Source organism: Theobroma cacao, chromosome 4, assembly GCF_053813885.1.
Source record: "Theobroma cacao isolate CCN51 chromosome 4, ASM5381388v1, whole genome shotgun sequence".
Taxonomy (NCBI): domain Eukaryota; kingdom Viridiplantae; phylum Streptophyta; class Magnoliopsida; order Malvales; family Malvaceae; genus Theobroma; species Theobroma cacao.
In genome coordinates, this window is record NC_142642.1 from 36,926,963 (window position 1) to 36,945,524 (window position 18,562).

General features: G+C 32.2%; 1 protein-coding gene across 1 annotated transcript; it reads left to right on the top strand.

The window, feature by feature from the left end:
- Window positions 1–7,748: 7,748 nt before the first annotated feature.
- LOC18602968 (amine oxidase [copper-containing] alpha 3, peroxisomal-like) lies at window positions 7,749–12,912 on the top strand. Its single transcript, XM_018119162.2, has 5 exons — window positions 7,749–8,574; window positions 10,177–10,561; window positions 10,651–10,764; window positions 11,928–12,466; window positions 12,558–12,912. Exons 1-5 carry the CDS (start codon window positions 7,799–7,801, stop codon window positions 12,754–12,756), a joined length of 2,013 nt encoding a protein of 670 aa, XP_017974651.1. The 5' UTR covers window positions 7,749–7,798; the 3' UTR covers window positions 12,757–12,912.
- The last annotated feature ends 5,650 nt before the right edge of the window (window positions 12,913–18,562 follow it).

An 18,562-nucleotide genomic window follows, 5' to 3' on the forward strand; every position in this document is an offset into this window, starting at 1 on the left:
GTTCTCTTGCATTTATTATTATAGTTATTATTATCATTATTTCATTATTTTTTTGTTTTTATATTTTGTTTGATTGGTAATTAAATTAATACATTTTTCATTTTTTTAGGATCATAAACATCGAAACTTGGAATTGTAGACACCCTAAAATATATATATATATATATATATATATATATATACAATAAATAATAAAATAAACAGAAATATAAAAAATTATATTAAAAAATTTAAAAAAAAAGGGGGATGGCTGGGCGTACGCCCAGCCATCCCTTCGCCATCATTTCCCCCACCCACTACGCAGGATGGGGGGTTCTGGCCACCAACTCTAGGGGGTGCCAGAACCCCATCACCGGGTTGTCCAAATTTTTGGACAACCCGACTCTTTAAAGACCCTGCAACCTGCAAAAGGAAAAAGGGAGAGGACCAAAGAGATCTACCAGCAGTTAGCCACAAAAAAGAAAAACAAAAGAAAGAAACAAAACAAAAAACAAAAAGAATAGGGGGTGAGATCTGAGAAGAGAGAGAGAGACCGACGAAAGAGAGGGATCGACCGACAGAAGGCGAAGAGATCCGTTGGGAGAGAGAGAAGAGAGAGAGAGGCCGACGAAAAAGAGGGATCGGCCGACAGGAGGCGAAGAGATCCGCCGGGAGAGAGAGAAGAGAGAGAGAAGTAGATGGGAAGAGAAGGGAAGATGCCGGTGCCGGCGAAAAGAAGAAAGAAAACTTTTTAGAGAGAAGGGAGAGGGTACGGCTAGAGAGAGAAACTGAAAGGCTGAAAATGAGAGGAAAGGACGAAAACGGGATTTATATACCCGAGTTTAGGGCCTAAAACGGCGTCGTTTCGGTAGAGGGAAGAATTCAAAAGGTCGACGCCAAAACGACGTCGTTTGAGAGAGTCCCCAGAGCCCCAAAATGGTGCGTTTAGGAGAGGGCCAAGCGGACCAAGGAAGCGGGCCAGGGAGACCTCCGTGCAGCCCACACAACTTGGGCCATCTTTCTAGCCCAAGCAAGGTGAGGCCTTACCCATTGCTTGTGAATGTGGGCTTATTGCTTTGGGCTTACCTAGCTTATCTTAATTGTTTGCTTATCTTTAATAAAAATATGTAAATAATAACAAAAAATATTAATATTATAAATATATTTGGAGGTTTGCAAAAAATAAAGTAATAATAATAATAATAATAATAATAATAATGCATGATGCAAATGTATATATATATATGTATATATTATATTATATTTTTTTAGAAAAAGAAAAATAAAAAAATAATGAAAGATAAAAAATAAAATAATAAAATAAATAATAATAATAATAATAAGTGAAAAATAAATAAATAATAATAAATAAAAGATAATTGGAACAAATATTTGAGTATTACCACCAAAAAGGGCAAAGAGTTGCCTCTTTCAGGTGGATGTTTTTCGGGTGCGAATTTCGAGACGGATTTTCACCGAAGCGTCGGGATAAATCTGAACTCTAGATTTCAAAACCCATTAAGTCAAATAGTCATTGTTAAAAAACAATGTATGTAGGAAAATTTTGTTAATTTAAATAAATATTAATAAATAAAGTTAATCCAATCGTTTAAAAATTAATTAATTATTTATTAGATAAGCTTTGTAATCAAGTAAAAAAATTGACCAACAACAAACATGGATTTAAATAGAAAACCAAAAAATAAAGTATATATATAAATAAAAAATAATAATAAATAACAAATAATCAAAATTTTTAAATAATCAATAAACGCGTGCATGTAGATACCATCATTTTATACTGTCATTGCATGCCACTCTTATTTTGCAAATGGCGCGGGAATCCCGATGATGGGATTTCCCCGATGAGCTTGTAGAGACGAGTTCTTCCGGGGATATCTCTAGGTGAGGAGAATTTCGAGACTTCACCAAAGCGTTGGGATGGTCTTCGAATAATTTTTCAATAAAAGATTACCGACTCCATCATTTAAAATAAACAAGTCATAACATCATTTTACGCTTGCATCATGTGCATACGTAAAACCAAATAAAAAACTCAGTCTATCAATTCAATAAAAATATAATTAATAAAATAGGGATTAAACTAAGAAAAGGCTATGTTAAGATAACTTAAGATTACATGGTACCGTTCGTAGAACGGGCGTCACGGAGGTGCTAACCCTTCTCCGTGCGTAACCGCACTCCCGAACCCATCTCTAAAAAACGTGGACCATTTCTCGTTCTTTCGACGGACCTAAAATTAATTTAGGACTCCGTCGATTAAGAATCGGGTTAATAGGTGACCAATCACACCTTAGATAAAAAAGATTGGTGGCGACTCCCACACCCACACGATTTTAATTTTTGCCCGCGTCCGGCGGACGAGTTCCCGGACCCGCACGTCACGACAGGAATTAAAACCCTCCTAACATACTGGTAGAGTCTTAATCGAAATCCATAACTTAGGAAAACTCATTCAGGATTGGGACTTCTCGCATTCCAAACGAATATTCCATCATCAGTCTCATCCAAGTAATAGGAAATTATCCTCACTATTTGTGCTACATATTTTCTTTACCTAAATATTCTACTTTCCTAATCATTAATATTACCATTGTCTTAAATAATTATGGATATTATTTACTTGCTATATGTGTATTATTATTATTAACCTAACTAAATCTATGCATATTATTTTTACTACTAACATTTTTCCATTATTTATATATATATATATTTTTATCTATCTAAATCTATACAATTGTTTACTAGATATTTTACTTATTTTTCAATTAAGTATTTATCTATTATTTTCTATCTATATGTATTTTATACAACCTGCTATTTTAGCTCCTCGATTTTTTATATTCCACCCAAACATATTGCATATGAACAGATATTTTATCTTTTTATAATTTTTATATTTTCTATTATATCTAAACGTACTTGTTTTTATCCTTTTATAACTCTTATTCTACTTAAATATGTATTTTTTTTAGCACTAAATATTTTATACTTTTATAATTTTGTTTTTCTACCTAAATATATTTCATGACTAACTATCCCATCTTTTTTAATTTTTATTCCACTGAAAGGTATTTTATAACTAACTATTTTAATTCTTATATTCTATATTTCATATAAAAATGGTTCCTTTCATTTCTTTATTTTCCAAAGCTAAATTCGGGCTAAAACCATGCCAAGACCCGTTAAAATTGAACAATAATTTGAAAATTTCATATGGAGTTCCATGAGCCATGCATTTGCCCCGTTTTGAAAGTACCAACTCCGTTATTTTTTTGATGATCATATATGGTGGATTTCAAATTATACCGTGTACATCCAATATTAAAATGTAAGTCACATGATTAACATGATACTATTATTGTTTATGAATATGCTTCTACCTTCTTTTCAAAAAAAAACGTGATACTATTATTTTTCTTATTAAACAGAAGGAAAAATTTTCTCTTGATCTCTCTTACTTTCTTTCTTTTTTTTTTCTTTGCAATTATTTGTGTAATGATTTCAAAGGAATGAAGCTAGGAATGGATTACTACTACATTAATATGCTGTCATTTAGGCTTAACTTAATTGATAAAGATAGTGGATATTTGGATATAAATTATAAATTCCAACTTCGAGGGTTCTCATCTATAAAAAAAAAAATACAATTTGTATACCACCCTTTAAGATGGAGAGTGGTGGATCAATGTGGGGGTCACGTGTAGTAACGTGCGAGTCCGGAAACTAAACCGCTAGACATGAAAGAAGAGTCGCCATCAATTTTTTTTATCTAAATTTAATTGGTCACCTATTACGTTAGTTCTCTCAATGGGGTCTTAAATTGTAAATCTCCAAAAATTTTAAAATTTTTTTATTTAATTATATATATTTTTCAATGATCCCCACAAAATTTTTGAAATTTTTTATTTTGGCCTCCTCAAAATAACTTTTTTATTTTATAATTAATATAAATAAAAAATAATAAAATGACTTTACAAATTCACTTAATTTTATCCTAATTTAAGTTTTATCCTTTTATTTTAACAATTACAAATCATTCAATATTAACCATATTTGCAAGTTAGCAAAGCATTTTTATTCTTAGGATTTCACAAAGTAATAAAGACTTCTTTTGAGGTTACAATTAAGGCATTACGAGCTTGATATACCTCATCACAAAGGTTTTGAAAATGATACTTTTTCAATTGTATCAAAGATTAGCAGAACCAAGAAAGTAAAGAAATTACCACTCATTGTTTTTACTTTTTCAATTTTTATAGCAAGTACGAAGAGAGCCTTTTTAGTACTGAAAATTGTAAAAATAAGATTTCGAAACAAAATAAATGATGAGTTTCTTGTAAATAATTTAATTGTTTATATTGAAAAAAATATTATTGACCTTGTCAATATAAAGTCAATAATTGATAAATTTGAATATAAAAAACAGCTTCGAGCGTAACTTTCTTAAAAGACTACAGTAAGTATTTCTTTTATTGTTTCTTTTAATTTATATATTATTTAAAATTATTGTCTATTATAAATTTTTTTTATTATTGGTTAAATTTAACATATTAGTTTTAAAAAATTTTACCCCTTATTCCTATTTGTTTTTGACCCCCTAACAAAAGTTGACTAGCTCCGCCCTTGACCCTATAGCTTTGATTTTTTTTTAAAAAAAAAAAATCATCAGGGGATCATATTATTGGACTTACAACAGTCCATGGAATTGTTGCTTTTCTTTCGATTATGACATGAGATGGTAATATGGTCCACTTTTAATTTCGAGTCCCTTCTTTATTATTGCTTGCTACATATTATTTTCTAGAATATTGCGGCATAATAATCAAATCAATTGAATATGTAATTTTAAATTACTAATATAATATTATATAAATATTACTTTTACTATCCTATTTACTTTGTATATACTCTATTTTTGACATCTTCAAATTATATTATTTTTTAATTTTGAATACCTACTATACTTATTTTTATATTTATATTAATTGCTCACGATTTTTTCTTGGACAATAAAAATCATTAAAGTCAAACCATGCTCACCGTAAGATCACATCACTACCTGATGGTAGGGTTGGCAATAGGTATCCTATTACAAGGTATCCGTGAGTACTCGATCTGATTATATAAGATTATGATACTGTATATTTAGGTTCGGGTAGTAATTTTACTACTCATAGCGAGTTCATGAAGGGTTTGGGTACCACCCCTTGGATACCCGATACCGAAACCCGATTATATATTTTTTTAATTTTATGTAATTAAATACAAATTTATATTGTTAATTAAATTAATTCATGAAACTATTTTTATTAATTAATTTGTAATATCTTTTAATACATATACTCTATATATTGTGTTAATTTATAAAGAATATAATTACTATTTGATATGCTTTTAGTATATATACTTTAAATATATAAATATATTTACTTTCTATTTTGCATTAACGTTTCAAAAATTATAACTTATAAAATTATTAATTTTAATATGTATACCTTATTTATATAAACTTATAAAATATATACTTAAAAAGAAGTTATGAGTTTAGAATAGTTTTGGAACTTAGTTTTTTTTTTAATTTCATGTAATTAATAACAAACCCATATAGTTAATTAAACTTGTAATGTTGTTTAAGTTGTTGTTTGGATATTTGTTTTTAGTTATTTAAGTTGATATTTGAGATATTTATTTTTGATTATTTAAATTTAAATTTTATTGTTTGTATGCTTTTATAAATTTAATTATTAGTGAATTATATGGAATATGAATAAAAATATTATTGTATATAAATATGGGTATGGGTTTAAGTTAGGGTGATTTAGTATCTATGAAGTGTATTTTCATCATTTTTTTATTTAATCGGGTTTTTAATCAAGTTCGAATAATTATCGGATAGTGAGTATATATTAAGGTTCGGGTTAGAATAATAAATTTAAAAAATATTCAGATAATTATAAAATTCAGGTATTTCATTTATTAATCATATTCAGATTTGAGTATTTTAAAATTAACAGATATTATACCCATTGACATCCCTACTTGATGGGATTGGCAGGCTTGTCATGATCCATACTGCACTCGGTGTTGCCAGGCGGTTGCCAAAGCTAAGCTGCAGCTAATTAAATTGCTTTATATTATGTACTCGATCCTTCTTTTTCGTTTTCTGATGGAAACATATTTTGTTTTCGGATGCACACAATTCTTACATTTTCTATATCCCATTTTAATTTAGTTTAATTTCTTGTTTACTTTTTTGCCTTAAATACTATCTTATCTCAATATTTTTTTTTAAAAAATAAACACTTTGTATTGATTTCAAAAATATATAGAAGATTACAAAAAAAGTACCTAGATGGCCTTCTTTTTTTTTTTTTTTTTTTTTTTGCAAGGCAGATGGCCTTCTCTTGGTGGTCAAAAACATGCATGTGAATAAAAAAGGGATTTGACTAGACTTAACAATTTTGGACACTACACGATAACACAATACTAGAAGATATGAGATTAAACAAATTTGAACTTAATTTTATTGTGTTTCGTGTCTTTGTCATGTCAGACTCGAATAATATATTTGAAACACGTTTAAACATATTTAATTTATCGTGTTATCGTATTTAAACGTGTTTACATGACTCGTTTATCAACTCATTAAAATTAATAATCAAATACTATTTTAATCTTACTTAAATAGTTTCAAACAATTATTTTAAACAGTTTTTGGAATTTTATAAAGAATTATTCATGGTTGATGATTTGGTTAATTATATGTATGTATTAATTATGGTTCAAAATTATGGATGATTTTAAATATTATTAGTATTTTAAGGTTAGATGTTAATTATGGATTTTATTAGTATGAGAATGAACTATATATATATTATTTATGTTAAATTTTTTTATATTTGATGTTATTATTATTTTTATAATTATTTATTTAAATTTAAAAAATAAAATTATATTTAATTATAAATATTTTAATTTAACTGTGTTAAACATGTTAAATGTGTTAATTGTACTAAAAAAATTATGCTTAATTGTAATCGTGTCGTGTTATATAAAAAATCTTGACATGTTTAATAAATATATTATTGTATTGTATTATATAATTATTAAATATATATATATATTTAAATATTAATATAAATAATTATTTTAATCGTATTCGAGTTTCTTCTTATCATATTTGATCATAAAAATACAAATTATCAAATCTAAATTTGACTAATCACCAGCTGCAATATGCCACATCAACTCACTGTGCCTGCCAATACGTGGCCTTGCGAGGTCGTCAGCCACCTCATTTGCAGAAAGTGACACTTTTCCTCAGACTCCAGCTTGCAATCTTTAATTTGAGCCCCCACAATCTTCGTACAGTGTGTCTCACTCTCCACGGAATCTATTATCTTATCTTCTCAATATTAAAACAAAATTTAAAGTTTATATATGCCAAATACTACTATAAGTAAAGTGTTACCCTTAATTTCCGTGTTTAATCAAAAGTGAACAATCAATTTGAAAATTATTCGTTTTAATTTAGAGATGAAGTTAGTAGGTCATATGCAAATTGAAAACGTCACTCATTTTACCCTTTTAGTGAAAGAAAATTATTCACCATGATAGAAAAAAATAAGTTCATTCACCATGAGAGACGGTAATCTTTGTAATGTAAAACAATTTCCGGAGGAGTAAATCTACTTATTTCTTTAATGTTATATTAACTTGGTCCATGTTGCATAATTAATTGCTTATTTGGCCATTTAAGGGCAAAGAAGCTCTAGGCTTTCCACACAGAACAATGGCTTCAACATTGAAAATAGCACTGTTTTTCTCCATCTTCTGCATCTTCCGTCTCTCACCAATCACAAGCTCTAAGCCCCATCCACTAGATTCCCTCACTGCATCCGAGCTCCTCCTGGTTCGAGCCGTTGTGAACCAGTCCTACCCTAGCTCGAACCACAAACTAACCTTCCAGTATGTTGGCTTAGATGAGCCAGAGAAACAACTTGTCAAATCATGGCTATCAAAACCCACCACCAAACCCCCACCTCGCCAAGCTTTGGTCGTTATCCGGCTCAATGAACAAACTCATGAAATCATAGTAGATTTGTCAAAACGTTCCGTCATCTCTGATAAAATCTACAATGGATTTGGGTACCCTTTACTTACCATTGAGGAACAAGAAGCTGCAGCCGATTTAGCACTTAAACATGAGCCATTTTTAGCATCACTTAGCAAAAGAGGGCTAAATATATCTGAAGTTATTTGCTCTACTCAAACAATTGGCTGGTACGGAGAAGAGAAGACCAAAAGAGAGCTGAAAGTCGTATGTTACTATTTGGATGGGACGGTTAATATGTATTTGAGGCCAATAGAAGGGATAACCATGGCTGTGGACCTCGAAGAAATGAAGATATCTCAATACATTGACAGAGCTGTTGCTTCGATGCCAAAAGCTGAGGGAACTGAGTACCGAGCTTCCAAGCTAACACCGCCTCTCGGTCCACGTTTCAATGGTGCTCCCCCAACACCACCGGGCCAAACGGGGTTCAAGATTGATGGAAATATTGTCAGGTGAGACTAGCTAGATCAAAACTTTATGCGTTATGCTACAAAATGATACCGTTACAGCGTGATTGGTTGGGCTGAGGTATGGAGTAGCCATTCCCCTAATTCCTAAACCTCTAATAACTTGTTTGCTCAACAGAAATTGTCATTTTTTGGAATAGTCATTCTTAAAATAACTTAAATAGTCATTAAAAAAAACTTCATAATAATTATTTCACGAGTGAGGAATACGTTGAAACTTTAGATAAGATATTTTCTATAATTTTCACATTTTTTCTCTTTCTACCCATCTTCTACCTCTTTCTTTTTCTCTTTATAGTCCTTCACTAGAGGGCGACAATGGCACCATGTCGATTGCAGGAACCACCGATTGATGTTCCCTCACCATATCCGACTGTAGGAAGCGCCAATCTTGTGACACCTGATTAGATCTAATCACGAGAAGTGCCAATCTGGTGCTCTAGCAGCTAGATTCGACCACAAGCAATGCTAGATTGGCATTTCGACCATATCTTTGGTGACTGTCTGGTGAGAAGAAAGGAAAAATAAAAACAAAATACTAGAATAGAAAAAAAAAAAAAACAAACTAAAAATTAATACTTTATTTTTTAAAATTAAATTAAAATTTTAATTATTAAAAAATATTTTAAAATTTTAATTATAAATTTTTAATATTTTAATTTTTAAAAATAAAATAATTATATATTATAATAAAAAATATTTTTATCATTTATTACTTATTTTTTTGTTATTTCGAAAATTATTCCTGCTAAGTATTAGAATAAATTATAATAACAATTTTTGTTTTATTTTATTCTCATGAATCAAATTATATAATTACTATTTCTCCCTTATTCTATTCTCTTAGAATAATTATATTCAAATCTCACTTTATTTCATTTGAACCAAACATGCTGTTATTGTCCATGAAATTACTTAGAGAGTACTAGACAGATTTACTGGACTCAGCCAGGTTTTTTTACTAATTTAATTTGGTTAGAAGATTTAATGTAACAGGAAGGACTTTTGTAACTTTTGTTTAGGTACTGATTTAAACACTTGTGGCAACAAGATAACGTTCTAGTGAATAATAAGGTAAATCTAATTAGGTGTTAGAATTATTTATTTATTGGATGACTGAGGATTGGCTGGCTATATTTCTAAATCTAGTTGTCAATATACTGAATAGGTTTTTGCTTTTTTTTTTTTTTATAATTAAAGGATGGTCTAATATTATCCTTTTCATTTGAATTGGTGTAAAATTTTTCTTCAATAGTAAAAATTATATGAATTATCCATATGATATGAAAAAATAATAATAATCTTGAATATTTTTAATTGTCAGCAAAGGTTGTAGATGAAGAATAATCTTATTTTGTTAACGCAAGGGGATGCATTTTATTTCAATTTTTATTCTACGTACTGATCATACTTATATTAAATCTGTTCATTAAATAAATAAATAAATATATACTATTTATTTATCTAATTCCTGGCCAATTGCCAATTGTATCATCGACACCAAAATCTTGTCGATCCTTATCTTCGGGAAATTTTTTTTTTCCATTGACATTGTTTAAAAGATTAAAATTTTCTATTCGATATCAGTTGGGCAAACTGGAAGTTCCATCTAGGATTTGATGCTCGAGTTGGTCCAGTTATCTCTCTAGCCTCCATCTACGATGCTGAAAAGAGAACATACCGTCAGGTGTTGTATAGATCATTCATCTCCGAGCTTTTCGTTCCATACCAGGATCCAACCGAGGAATGGTACCACGTAACATTTTTCGACTGTGGCGAATTCGGGTTCGGTATTTCTGCAGTTCCATTGGAACCCCTCAACGATTGTCCAGCCAATGCAGTTTTCGTTGATGGTTACTATGCAGGCCAAGATGGCAATCCTGTCAAGGTATCCGATGTAATGTGCATATTTGAAAGACATTCAGGGGATGTAATGTGGCGACATACAGAGGCTGAGCTTCGAGATCAAGAGGTTTGTAATAATGGTTAATTTTTTTTTTCCATTGAAAATTGACTTATCATTGATCTTGATGCTATTATAAATAATTGTGATGTGTGCAGATCAGGGAGGTGAGACCAGAGGTTAGTCTTGTGGTGAGAATGGTGGCGACTGTGGGCAACTATGATTATATACTTGATTGGGAATTCAAGCCAAGTGGATCCATCAAATTTGGGGTATAGTAATAATATCAACTACTTAGCTTTTTCACTTTTTTTTCCCTTAATACGATGAATGCTTAGCGTTGCTAAAACTTCCATGTCCATGCTAGTGTTCTGACAATTGGCTTAGTGCAGCAGTCAGGACCTTGGGATCACCGTTTTCTCACGATCTAGTTGATAAAATATTGATAAATTTTGAAAAACAAATCCCGTTTTGATATGGCCCGCCTGAGCGATAAAAATTGAAAAAGTAAAAACAACGAAGTTGATTGATGACTACCAGCAGTGTGGGTTAGCTTTTGGGCCTACACGAAAAGAAAAGTCCAGAGGTCAGTGGTCCATGATAAATATATCCACCAGGAGCAATCAGCGATGGATAGATTTAGTCGATCTGTATCTCTGCCTCGTATACAAAATTAGGGCATTGCCGAGAAGGAAGAATCCTTATTATATCTCTTCCTCCTAGATACCTCTATATATACCGCACAAGGATAGACACGTGTTTCATTCTACTTACTTTGGTCCGCCACTGATACTTTCACACAAGGACAAACACGTGTTTGACTTTTCTTTTTTTGGATACAAAGGAGGATCAATGGCCCTGAACGAAAACAATTAAAACAAGTCTAGGATATTCAACTCCCTTGATGTCCGCAAGTAAGAGAGGCTTCAGATCATTCTGGAGCTTGTTGGCGACTCTGGATTCCTGGGTGTTGAGTTTCAATGGCAAGCCAGTCGGCAATGAAATTCTTTTGCTTAGGGATGTGGGAAAGTCTCCAAGTCAAGTTGGTGGTTTTTGATGGCTTTGATGATATGAGATAGAGGGTTGTTTGATCAGGAGCACTGAGATCAATAAGTCAGTCTCAAGTTCCACTCTATGTAGGGTTCATGCTCTTGGCCATTTTAATTCCATGGTTAATTCCCCAAAGTTCAACAAGGTGAATTGAACAATCTCCAAGGAAGCAAGTAAAACCTGCCAACCAATTTCGGGATTCCCCTCTAGACTCGACCAGCTCCTGTTTGACTTTACGACCTGTTTTACATAGCAAACAAATTGCTTATCCTTCTCCAGAGCTCTAAGTGTTGTTCTTGTTCCTAATCTAAAATTCTAATTCCTCTCCTAAATAATTAATGGTTATTTAAATTTTCTAAAATATTTCTCTTGCTCTCTTCCTCAGGTTGGGCTAACAGGAGTGCTAGAAGTGAAGGCTGTACCATACAAGCACACAGATCAAATAAAAGAGGAAGTCTATGGTACTCTCGTAGCAGACAATACCATTGGTGTACACCACGATCACTTTCTAACCTACCATCTGGATCTTGATATTGATGGGGATGCCAATTCTCTTGTCAAGACTAATTTGGTTACCAAACGAGTCACTGACAAGAGCATACCAAGAAAAAGTTATTGGACGGTTGAACATGAAACAGCTAAGACTGAAGCTGATGCAAGGATTAAACTTGGCTTGAAACCAGCAGAGCTGGTGGTAGTGAACCCGAACAAGAGAACTAAACCTGGAAACAAAGTTGGGTATCGTTTGATTCCAGGATCTGCAGCAGGGCCACTTCTAGCAGCAGATGACTACCCACAAATCAGGGCTGCCTTCACAAATCATAATGTATGGGTAACCCCATATAACAAATCTGAAAAATGGGCCGGCGGACGATATGTTGATCAAAGTCGAGGAGATGATACCTTAGCTGTCTGGAGCAACAGGTACAATTTCCGATGATTCATCTATCGGTTCTCTATCGCAAAGAAGCATTATTAAATTTTCATTGAAATGAAAATTTCAATGTGTTTGCAGGAATAGGGGCATTGAGAACAAGGATATAGTCCTATGGTATACAATGGGCTTTCACCATGTCCCTTGCCAGGAAGATTTTCCAATGATGCCAACATTGAGCGGTGGATTTGAGCTGAGACCAACTAATTTCTTTGAGTATAGTCCTGTGCTCAAAACCAAACCTCCTCAGCATTTAAGTTGGCCTAATTGCACTGCGTGATACTCTGTCTGGGTCCATGTCAGAAACATGAGTCTAATGGAATATAAATGTTCCAATATTAAAAGTCTATCCTTTTGGTGTAATAAAGTATGTCGATCTTTGTAATAAATTATGGTTGAAAGTCTATTTAGTGTAACCAAAATTTTCTTTTGGCTACGTTGTCGACTAAAAGCTTGTTTGGTTTTGACTATTATGAAATTCTCATAAAAAATAATAACTTTTAAAATTTAACTAAAATTATTTGATAAAATTAATTATTTGGCTTAGTAGTTATTCATACTTATACATTATTAATACGATGCACATCAAATTTCAAAGTAATTTTTGTACTTAAAAGAATTTTGAAACTAATTTATACAAATATATCACTAGAATATTAAATTAGAAATAATATACAACAAATCTATATGTATACCAAATCCAACAATTGGTGTTAGGAAAATTAAACTCATATAAAAGCTGTGGAAAGGACGGAGTAATGAAGTAATTAGTCTCTTAAGGACATGTTTAGTTCGGGGATTGGAATAAAAAGATAATGAAATAACTATTTTATGAGAATAGTTTAAGGTATAAATAATTATTATGTAGTTTGGTTTATGAAATGTAATTGACATTATGATATTTTTTCAATATTTGATTGGTAAAAATAATTTTGAAATAATAAAGTAATAGATAATAAAAAGACAAAAGATCTCATTATTATAATTTATAATTTTTAATTTAAAATATTTATTTCTTATAATTTATTAAAAATATTAATAAATTTTAATTATGAATTTTATTTGATTATTTATTTTAATTTAAACAATACTAAATTGTTGCTTTGTAATTACATATTCTCATTTAAAAAAATTCCACTTGTTTAGGATCAATTAGGAGGGGACAAACAAAAAATTTCCATATTTGAAGTTAAGTTTCCAACCCATCACATGTTTCTTAATAAAATGATTTTCCATAGGGATGTAAATATTTGTTTCATCAGCCCATGTGATTAATATGGGCAAAAAGATTTGTTTCTGTTCTGGATTCATTGTTATACCCCAAAACTTTATAACTCGCTCAACAGCCTCCGATCAATTATTGAGAAAAAGAAAACAAAGGGTGTGTTCCTCATTTATTAAAGTTGGGCAAAATGTATGCTCACACGTAGGTATGCATATGCATGTCTCAATTATTAATACCGATATGTTTTCTTCGCCCTGTCAGATTAGGAGCAACAGGATTTTGTTGCTGTTTTCCAAAGATATGTGAAACACCCACTGCAAAAGTTTTTGACCCATGCCAAGCTGTAGATTTCAACCTCAAGGGAACCCTTGAAAAGGGGAAGATAAATTGCCTTTATCGATGGCCATATCAAAATTTGATAGGCTGGTAAAAATAAAGTTCTCCAACTCTATCGGGATTGGTGACTCAAACTATGACTTGTCGTTGAAAGTGATTCTTGTAATGTTGTGAAATGGAGTATTGAGCCTAATGGGGTGTCTTGGAGATTGAAAAAGTGGATTCTCCACGTTGAGATGCTGAAGAAAGAGGGCATTGGATGCGAAATCAAACATGTCTTTAGACAAGTAAATCAATTCGCTGATAGCTTGACCAAAGAGGGAGTTAGAAGACATGAAGACTTTATTTGCATCCTTGACTAAATGGTCTTGTGTTTGAAAGCGGTTGTTCTGTGCCATATGCAGGTTCAAGAGAACGGTAGGTGATCTTTTGGTATCGTGTGCAGGGGGATAAGCAACCTGGGAAACGGATGCTCTGGTCCATGCTGCTTGGGACAGATTGCTGGTTATGTGAGGAAATGTATCCCAAATGTTAGGATAGTCTTGAATTGTAGTAATTGTACTAGTATACTTTTTTTAAGATAATCTTTAAATCTAGTTAGATTAGTATAACATATTTTAATTGTATTAGAATAAAATTATTATATTTGACACTATAAAAGGATTTTATAGAGTTGAAGAATAGCCATTACTTTAATTTAGAGAGAGTGATTTAAGTATACGTGGGATTAGGATTGTGAATTTGAAACTTTTTTTGTAATATCTTAATTTGAAATTATTTTTGTAATCTCTTAATTTTTCTCTTAATGAATTTTTCTCTATTACTGTGCCCGTTGACATAACTCATCAAACGACTGAGCTACGTAAATTCTTATGTTCTTGTGAGTGTGTTTAATTTTTTTTATTTTATTGATTGGGTAAGATCTTAAGTAATTTTTTAAAGATAATTTCGTATTTTTTACAACACCAGAGATCTCTAATGATTCATGCTCCTTTGGTGTTTTTGTGCAATATGTCTAGGGGGTAATGTTGGGATCCTTGTTGCTGACTGGTGGGGTTATTGTGTTTTTTCTGATTTTCTTTGGACGAGTGATATAGGATTTGAATTTTGAGTGATTTTTGTGGAAGGTGTTGATGATTGTCACCTGGTTTCTGTTTCTAGGCTTGCGGATTTGAGTTGAGTATGCTTCAAACGGAAGCATAAAAATCTCAAACCTGCTCTTTTGTACATAGGGAGACCACTCCCCTTTTCTAATAGATATCAACTTTAAAAAAAAATCATTTATTTGTAATGAGATGATAATTGACAATAGCTAGCCAATCCCCCTGAAAGCATCTTCATTCTTCCCAACTTTGAAGATGACATAAAATTGTAAACAACTGCTTGGTTTCTTTGACTCTAGAAATTTCTTTCGAAGTAGAATATACACTGCAGATATCATATGAACTGAAACCTCCACTAGTAATGGAGAAAAAACAAGAAGGATAACTGACTGATGTGTTAAGATCTCAAAGTTGAGATATCTGCTGGTTTTGGTCATCAGAATATGTAACTTTTACAGTTTTACTGTACAGTATCAGATTTTTAATTGAAATGTGTGTTTTCTATATTGGTATAGTTTTCTAGAGTACATATTTTCAAGGCAAGCACATTGTTAGAATTGAGATTTTCCTTTAAGTCTTGCTAGAATTTTTGCTTGAAGACTTACTTCACCCTTCTGCAGTTTACTGGCAGACAATTAGGAATGCTTAGGCCGACTCATTTTACTTGCTTATGTCGACAAATGTTGATGTAATTGGTAGTTTGTTGATGTAGCTTAGTGTCTGTTGAAGATAATGCTTGACCAAGTGACATGTTTTTTCAGTTTAGATATATACAGTTATTGTGTCTGCTATGTCTTTCTCTAAATCGTAACTAAGTCATGGGATAATGGATGTTTTATGTTTAGTTTATTAACTGATATTTGTAAACCACGTTTCAGCAAGTGGTTATGTTTTTTTTTTTAAGTTCTAAGCTATATGTAATATTTATCAGCTTTCTTTAATGAAGATGTATGTGAGCTTTGCATCCTCTGTTCATCTTTGTTTTATTGTTGTATAACAGAGTCATTTTATAGCAGCCATTTGTTCTTAAAATCATTCCACTAACATGGTATCAGAGCTCCATTAAGATCTTAAGGGATTACAATAAGGCTTCATCACTTATAAACCTTGTTTAAAAATCCTACAAACTCATAAATTTCTTTCTACTTGTTGCCAACACCATTAAAATGGTTACAAGTTCTTCTTTTTCTCACCAGGCACCTCCTATATTTGATGGGAGTAATTATCCCATTTGGGCCATCAAAATGAAGGCTTATTTGAGGGTTAATAGTTTGTGGGATGTTATTCAAAATGGTACTTTACCTCCACAGTTAAGAGAAAATGCTACATTGGCTCAAATCAAACAGCATGATGAAGAGGTGGCAAAACATTACAGAGCTTTGTCATATCTGCATTCTGCTGTAACAGAAGTGGTGTTTACCAGGATCATGGCCTGTGACACGGCAAAAGAAGCATGGAGCAAGTTGGAGAAAGAGTTTTGAGGGTCTGATCGTATCAGGCAGATGCAAGTTCTCAATTTACTAAGAGAATTTGAGGTTTTAACGATGAAAGATGCTGACTCTGTCAAAGACTATTTTGATAGGGTAATGAAGGTGGTGAATCAATTGAGGTTATTGGATGAAACCATGCCTGACAAACGGGTGGTTGAAAAAGTTTTGGTTAGCATACCTAAACGCTTTGAATCAAAGATTTCTTTCTTGGAAGAGTCTAAGGATTTGTCCAAACTTTCCCTTACAGAACTTGTAAATGCTCTCCAGGCTTCAAAACATAGGAGGGCAATACGTTTGGATGATAACACTGAGCATGCTTTGGTGGCTAAGTTCAAGGGAAAAATAATTGCAGATACTGAAAAGAAGGGACACAACCAGCCAAAAGAAAAAGGAGGCACTCATCACAACAAAACACCCAACCAAAGGAGAAAATTTTCAATATGTCCACATTGTAAAAAAAGAAACCATACAGAGGCATACTGTTGGTTCAGACCAAGTGTGAGATGTCATGCTTGCAATCAGTATGGTTATATTGAGAAGGTTTGTAAAAACAAATCAGAAAAGCGAGACAATTCACCCCAAAAAATTGAGAAGGCTGAGGTGGCAGAAGAACAATTGTTTATGGCATTGAGTAGGACCAAGGTTGCTGATCCAAGCCAGTGCTTGTTGGACAATGGATGTTCAAGCCATATGACTCCAAATGTAGAACTCTTCACTGAACTTGATCATCAACATAGATCAAATGTTGAAATAGGCAATGGAGATTTTCTTCATGCAATAGGGAAAGGAACTGTGGGAATTCAAACTACATCTAGTAACAAGTTTGTTTTTGGAGTTCTACTTGTGCTTGAAATTTCCCAAAATTTGCTTAGCGTTGGGCAAATGGTTGATGATGGTTATGTCTTATTACTTAAAGACAAATCCTACACTATAGTTGATCCCAAAGGAGAGTTTGTTATGACTGTTCTTATGAAAAAAAAAAAAGGTGTTTTCCTTTGAATTGGAATGATGTATGTTGTCAAGCATATGAAAATGGTTTGAACTCTACCTCTCTGTGGCATAAACGTTTAGGACACTGCAATTTCTCTTCATTGATTCATGCTAGCAAGTTGAGTTTAATGGAAAATCTACCATCTTTGACTGAATCAAATAAATTGTGCGGCATTTGTCAATTTGGGGAGTCAACTAAAAAACCCTTTCCTGTAACTGGTTCGAGCAGAACCATTGAGAAACTATATCTGGTTCATATTGACATTGTGGAACCTATGAGTGAATTATCACTCAATGGAAGTAAATTCTTCTTAATTTTTATTGATGATGTTACCAGAATGTGCTGGATTTTCTTCCTCAAAAATAAATCAGAAGTGTTTGACTGTTTTCTGAAATTCAAGGCAAGAGTTGAAAAAGAATCAGGAAGAAGAATTAAAATTCTTAGATCAGACAACGGTGGAGAATACAAGTCTTTGGCATTTTCTAAATATCTTGAAAAGGAAGGCATTCAACATCAGCTCACTGCTCCATACTCTCCTCAGCAAAAATGGAGTTAGTGAGAGGAAAAACCGAACTATAATGGAGATGACCTGGTGCTTATTGATGGGGAAGGGATTGCCCAAGAACTTCTGGGCAGAAGCAGCCAACACTGCTGTGTATCTACTAAATCTTCTTCCTACAAAAGCCTTGAAAGATGTGACTCCACATAAAGCTTGGTTCGAGAACAGGCCATCAGTAAGTCATTTACGTATTTTTGGATGTTTGTGTTATGTGCATGTTCCTGTAGAACTGAGAAATAAATTGCAGCCTAAAGCACAAAAAGGAATATTTGTCGGCTACAGCTTGGAGTCAAAAGCCTACAGAGTTTATCTGACCGATTCTGGTAAGATTTTCATAAGCAGAGATGTTATTTTTTATGAAGATCACAAGTGGGATTGGGAA

Coding starts and splice junctions, on each gene's coding strand:
- LOC18602968 (XM_018119162.2), top strand. CDS start 7,799: ATGGCTTCAACATTGAAAATAGCACTGTTTTTCTCCATCTTCTGCATC. Junction 8,575..10,176: donor ATTGATGGAAATATTGTCAG/GTGAGACTAGCT, acceptor ATTCGATATCAG/TTGGGCAAACTGGAAGTTCC. Junction 12,467..12,557: donor TTAGCTGTCTGGAGCAACAG/GTACAATTTCCG, acceptor ATGTGTTTGCAG/GAATAGGGGCATTGAGAACA.